This window comes from Engraulis encrasicolus, chromosome 15, assembly GCF_034702125.1.
Source record: "Engraulis encrasicolus isolate BLACKSEA-1 chromosome 15, IST_EnEncr_1.0, whole genome shotgun sequence".
In the NCBI taxonomy this organism is placed as follows: domain Eukaryota; kingdom Metazoa; phylum Chordata; class Actinopteri; order Clupeiformes; family Engraulidae; genus Engraulis; species Engraulis encrasicolus.
The window spans coordinates 24,620,624-24,627,621 of record NC_085871.1 but is presented as its reverse complement, the minus strand read 5'-3'; the positions used below and the strand labels follow the sequence as shown (position 1 = coordinate 24,627,621).

General features: G+C 45.1%; 1 protein-coding gene across 1 annotated transcript in view; it reads left to right on the top strand.

Annotated features, from left to right (window-relative positions):
- Positions 1-377: 377 nt before the first annotated feature.
- fmnl2b (formin-like 2b) overlaps positions 378-6,998 on the top strand; it is a 60,227-nt gene continuing 53,606 nt past the window's right edge. The window contains exon 1 of the mRNA XM_063217957.1: positions 378-555. Coding sequence (XP_063074027.1) covers positions 439-555 — 117 coding nt within the window. The 5' untranslated portion in view covers positions 378-438. The remainder of the gene's footprint in view (positions 556-6,998) is intronic.

The window sequence follows — 6,998 nt, the reverse complement described above, 5'->3', positions numbered from 1 at the left end:
GAACTCCGTCTGTTGTAGCCACGGGCAGGATTAACTAGCCAGCTCGCCTCACACACAATCACACGCGGTCGTATCTGAATCATGCCCACTATCGCAAATAGCGCAAACTGGGAGTGGAGCGTCTATTGTGCGCGCTACGGGTAGGGATGCGGTTGTGAGCCGCTGTGAACCTGTGCATTGTTCCGCCGTGGAAAGATGAATGGAGAGACCGACAAAATCACGGATTAACAATGTAGTAACGCTTTTGTAGGAGTCGCGCACTGGATATCACGTTCTGCAGGTTTTTGATTTCGCATCCGTGGGAAGTGGACAGACTTTCATGTGATTGTGGCGATCCGGGTATCGTGGATTTCTCCACTCTACTTCTATTCGTTTTGGACAAAACGGTGGGGGGAACGTGTTTCTGTCTGAAAACGGAGTAAACCAGCGGACAATAACATGGGGAACGCGGAGAGTATGGATGCCCATCTCCAGGACTTCAGGACGAGGAATAACCCCCCTAAACTACCCATGCCAGACCCCGCAGAACTGGAGGAGAGATTCGCAATTGCCTTGGTAAAATGTCCAGATTTAATTCATCATTCAAGCATACACACTGCTTGCACATTACCCACAATCACGCACGAATCATTTCACAGTCAGAGATCATGTTTGGGGTTGGGGGGGGCTTCCGTCGCTAACGTTAGCGCCTATCCATTGTGTGGCGAACTCCCCAGCTTTGAAGATGTTCGCCTCTGTGCTGTGTGGCCGCGGCTAATTAAATGCTTCACTCTGCCTCCCCCCCCCGTTCCCTAATGTCTGATGATGAGTGGGCGCTTGTTTTTCCCGGTGTCGTTGCACCCCATAACAAAAACAAAAACACACATTTATCTACATTATACAGTCAACTATTTGACGTAGACACAGTAGAAACGCATACGGTATACCCCCTTTTGTATATGAATTACACAGCAGGATCGCAATGGCTGCGCCATTCAGACACACATGGGCTAGAGGTAGCACTATGCATTTAAATGGCTCCGGTGGCTGCTGCCTAGCTTACTGGAGAGGAGTTTGACTGTATCCTCCGTGACGTAGCTTGGATGCATGCACGGTTTTCTTCTTCTTGCATTCAGCAACAAGTTTGGCCATTCGTGGTGGTGGACACAATAGACTGGGTGACATCGTTCTGGTAACCACGGGGGATGCAGCCAGCCGCTATTGTGCTTGGCTACAGTGTAAACCGGAGGATACTGGAGACATGGAGAGAGGGAGACGAGGGGGCTGACTCTTGTGTCTTGAATACCTTGCTGAGACAACACAAATTCCCAGTAAGGGGAATGGCAAATCACACATATCTTTGCCCACACATCTATACAGTACACACACACACACACACACACACGCATGCACACACACACACGCACACACACACACACACACACACACACACACACACACACACACACACACACACACACACACACACACACACACACACACACACACACACACACACACACACACACACACACACTCAGTCACACACACACACACTCAGTCTCATAGAGTCATGCACATAACACATGAACAGGACATATACTGTAATACTACAGAGTAAGGCCCATCCATCGATAATATTCTGTTGTCTGCCTTATCCCAACCAGACGTACGTCCACTCCACACAGCACTCCACCACCAGACCAGTTCTCCGTCCTCCCTCTCCTTTAATCAAGATTAGCTTAGTGGGGCCTGGCAGTGGCAGATGTAACCCCTCCAACCCCAGTGTGGCGAGCACCGAAATTCCTTTGCCAGCGGGGGGCTGCCCTAAACCCTAAAAACAAGAGATCAGAGACTTGTCAGCAGCAGCACTGGGGCTGTCAAAGAGTTTGGTCACTTGGGTAGGACAGAGGGAGTGGTTTTTAGGGAGGAATGTGGAAGGTGAGGGGGTGTGAGCCGCATAGTAGGTATACATAAATCTTATGGGTGAAAAAATCACGGTTGGGTACGTACCTCGGTTTTTAGGGTCACAGTTCGGTACATTTTCGGCACAGTGTATATAAAAGGAAAATACATTCAAACTGCTTCTTTGGGTCGGAGATTTCATCAGTGTCTCACAAAGAACAAGCCTCTACACCTGTTTTTTTTCTTGCATTCTCTCTCAGCGTTCTGCATGAGCCACTGCATGTAGTGGCAGCATAGTGTAAAAACATTAACAGAGTAGCCTGTTACTCCACCTTTCGATACAGCACTGTTCGGATCGGTACAGATCTGTTCGGTTCGGTACAAATACAATACAGTGTACCTTTACAGGCCTAATAAATCTATAAGTACACAATAATAAATGATAACACTTTAGGTTGCGTTTTATTTTTTTAGTGTATATACTATATGAATTAACAGCTAACCTTACTTACACAGACCTAACCCTAAGATTAAAGTGCAAGTGGTGCATAGGCCTAATCTTACACAATGTTGAGTAACACTTTACTTGACGCCGGTGTCATAAGCATGTCATTACAGTGTCATAATAGTGTTATGCATGTGTCATAAACATTATGTCCATGTCATAAACATTTTATGACTGTTAGCCTTAAGTGACATTCGGTTATGGCAAAGTTGACTGTGTCATGACACTATTATGACACTGTAATGACATGCTTATGACACTGGCGTCAAGTAAAGTGTTACCCAATGTTGTTACATAATCAGACCCTATCTAATGAGAGCAACACATTGTATACATTTTCTGTTACCAGAATGGCAATGTCCAAGTCATAATGTAGGTATTACTGACAAGGGAAGTACGACTATGTAATGCCATAGTTTTCTCAAGGCATATGAAAGAATTCCACTGGTGGAAACTTGCACATTATCATCAAATACAAAATAAAATAAAGTAAAGCCTTTATAGGTAAGCCGTTATTGCCATTATACACATTAATAGCAGATTTAAAGGGTTTCTTCACTAATAGAGGTTTGTGCTGAGAAGTTTTCAGAGGAGGGAGGACAGGCAGGGCAATTCCAGGGTTTCCCGAAGCACTATCTATTAAGGCGCCCACCTTCACATGACACACACACACACACACACACACACACACACACACACACACACACACACACACACACACACACACACACACACACACACACACACACACACACACACACACACACACACACACACAGACACACAGACACACACAGACACACACACATCCATAACTCACATCCACCACACCACACCTAATACCCTATCTTTGGCCTTCATATCTCCCTCTCTCTCTCTCTCTCTCTCTCTCTCTCTCTCTCTCTCTCTCTCTCTCTCTCTCTCTCTCTCTCTCTCTCTCTCTCTCAGAATGGCAATAACTTAGTCATAATGCAGGTATTACTGAAGACTGTATGCTGTAGTATTGTACCGTAAGACTGTGGTAGTAAAGATTTTTCAAGGGACAGTAAAGCATTGCTCTGGTGGAACCATGCACAGTATCATCAAATGAATAAAAAAGCCTTTATTGCCATTATAAAGCAGAGTTAAAGGCTTTCTCCACTAAGTCATATAGAGGTTTGTGCTGAGAAGTTTTCAGAGGAAGGGCAGGCAGGGCAATTCCAGGGTCCCCAAGTTCTATCTGTTTTGGCGCCCACCTTCATAAGACCCTACCCCACCTTGACTAGGTCCCCTGAAAAAATATAGATTTTGTGTTGAGAATGCCATTTCTAAAAGTTCCTTCATAAAAACATGTTTACATATTCTCAGATAATGTTTCATGTGAGACTGCACAACACAGCCTTTCCAATGATGTGACATGTCTCTGATACCGGCTAACCCCCCACCACCTTGACTACCATTTTCCTCCTTTAGAGCAGTCATGGGTAAGCGGTTAGGGTGTCAGACTTGTAGCCCAAAGGTTGCCGGTTCGACTCCCGTCCCGACCCGCCAAGTTGGTGGGGCGAGTAATTAACCAGTGCTCCCCCCATCCTCCTCCATGACTGAGGTACCCTGAGCATGGTACCGTTCTTCCACACTGCTCCTTTTCGGGCACCATTGGGGTCTGTCCCCTTGCACGGATGAGGCATACATGCAATTTTCTTGTGTGCAGTGTTCATTTGTGTGCTGTGGAGTGCTGTGTCACAATGAAAATGGGAGTTAGAGTTTCCCAATTGGGCTTTCACTTTCACTTTCATTAATTAATTGATATACATTATTTCTGTGGCGTGTGCAGGGCCAGATTAACGCACTGGCTAGAAATGGCTGCAGCCTAGGGACCCCCACCTGCCAGGGGGCCCATGAATGACCAATGTGAAAATATTTAGAATTATGACAAGATGTAATACTGAAAAATTCACATGTCTATTGAGTACAGCTGGTATACAAGTTATCCATAATTCCTAGTTTCCATAATTCCATAATTCCATAATTATGTCACTGACTATGTACATTTGTAGTGAAATTTGCCTTCCATGCGTCCCCACAGCAACCTGTAGCGTAGGGGCCCCAGGCCATCTTAATCTGGCCCTGGGCTGGGCGTGTGAGTGACAGATGGAGGAGAATGGGGTTATTGCATGGTGGGTTGGGGTCAGGGTAGAGAAGTTCCCTCTCAGTGTAACTTAGAGTAATACATGTACAGTGTATTTCTATGGCATGTGAGGGGGTTGCTGGAGGAGGGGGGGTGTTATAACGTAGCTGGGATTAGGCAGGGTTCAACAGGGCATTCTCAGTGTAACTTAGAGTAATAGTACAGTATGTACATACTGTGTATTTATGTATATTGTATTGTATAGATGTATGTTTCTGCGAGGTGTGAGAGACAGTTAGGAGTGCAGCAGGGGGGTGGGGTGGGGGAATTTATATTGCTGGGGGGAGGCAGGGTAGAACGGGGGCTTTCCCAGTGGGGTTCCTGATCGCATTAGAGAGCGCGTGGCCCCTGGTGTGTGTTGGTGTCTGGGGCACACCATAGGGCAGGGACAGGGCAGGACAGGAGCGGCCACGTGCTTTCCGTAATGGAGCTGCCCACCAGCTGCCGAAGATGCTGCTGACGACGTGTGTGTGTGTGTGTGTGTGTGTGTGTGTGTGTGTGTGTGTGCGTGTGTGTCCGTGCGTGTGTGTGTGTGCATGTGCCTGCGCGTGTGTGTGCGCACCTGCGTGTGTGTCTTTGTGTGTTTGCATGTGTACATGCATACGCACGTGTGTATGTGTATTTGTGTGCGTGTGTGTGTTTGTGTGCGTGTGCGTGGATGCCTACATGTGCGTGCGTGTGTGTGTGTGTTTACATGCATGCATGTGTGTGTGTGTGTGTGTGTGTGTGTGTGTGTGTGTGGACGCCTACATGTGTGTGTGTGTTTACATGCATGCATGTGTGTGCGTGTGTGTGTGTGTGTGTGTGTGTGTGTGTGTGTGTGTGTGTGTGGTTTAAAAGTACAGTAAAGAAGTGTAAAACCACCAAAATCAGATCATGGTAATCCCCAGACCCTTCATGAACTGGGGCCCCTTTCTCATCTGACAGCTTGAGTCATAGGCAGGCGCATCCTCACAACTCAACACGTAATAAGATTAGCTACTGTACATACTACAGTACATACTGTTAGATAGATAGATAGATAGATAGATAGATAGATAGATAGATAGATAGATAGATAGATAGATAGATAGATAGATAGATAGATAGATAGATAGATAGATAGATAGATAGATAGATAGATAGATAGATAGATGCTGAGGTACCCTGAGCATGGTACCGTCCCGCTGCACTACTCCCTTGGGGCGCAATTGATTGGGGGCTGCCTCGTTGCGCGGGTGAGGCATAAATGCAATTTCGTTGTGTGCAGTGTGCAGTGAACAATTGTGTGCTGTGGAGTCCTGTGTCACAATGACAAAGAGTTGGAGTTTCCCACCAGTTGGGCTTTCTTTCGGCTTTCATAACTGGGTTATTGGAACAAACAGGTTATTGGAGTTTGTTGCTGTTAACATGCAGTCTGTCGGTTACCTGACATGAAGCTAGAGTTTAAGGCCTGTGATTGGCTACTTATCATGCTAGAATGTCAATAACCTGATAATAACCCGATTATGCTGGATACATGTCTTGATAAATCAGTTTGTTAGCCAAAAACCTACCTGTGCAAATCAGATTTCTCATAAACTGATATCTGCAATAAATTGATTATTATAAACAGTTTATTCAGTTTACATCAGCGCTTGAATAAAGCGGTTACTCCAAAAACCTGATCATAAACGGTTTATTGATGTGCATATAAACGGGGTCAGTATATGGCACTCTGGGTGGGAGCAGAGAGCAGAGACCAAGAGAGAAGAGTTGGGGTAGTTCAGTACAGAATGGCCGTTATTGCACAGAATCTCAATGCTATGACTTGATTATTACTGTATTTAACCCCTTTTTGCAGAGCCTATGTTATAAACTTACTGTCAGCAATATTATAATGGCTATGTCTTAATCTGTTACTATTATATCTGTAAGGCTCTCTATAATGTCATAGCAATGTTGTTAAGATGTAGTTAAGTATTTTCAGAAAATAGTGAATAGGCCCACCGGCGACCCCATCTGCACTAAGAGGCTACTAAGATTACCATACGATGCTGTAATAATGCTACACTATGTGGCACTACTGTGTGCCCCACCAATCCAGGTGGCAGCTGCAGCACAGTACTGGTGTGTGTTAAGGGTGTGCAAAAAAATCATCATGGCAATGCATTGCAATACTTTTCACGATGTACTGCATCGATCCATGACAATGTATTGAGAGGCTTATTTTCACGATATACTGCATCGATTCATCACACTCTCTAATAATAATAATAACATTGAATTTGCCATTGGTTCATTTTGTTCAGTACAGAGTAGGTAATATTTCTGTTGTGATGGAAGCTCTCTCGCAGTTGCTATAATGCTTAATACAATTGACTTATGAATACACAGCAACTGACAAATAAGCTGTATTTTTACACATTTACTGAAGTAAATATCGCAATGCATCGCATAGTACATGAATCGCAATGCATGGTG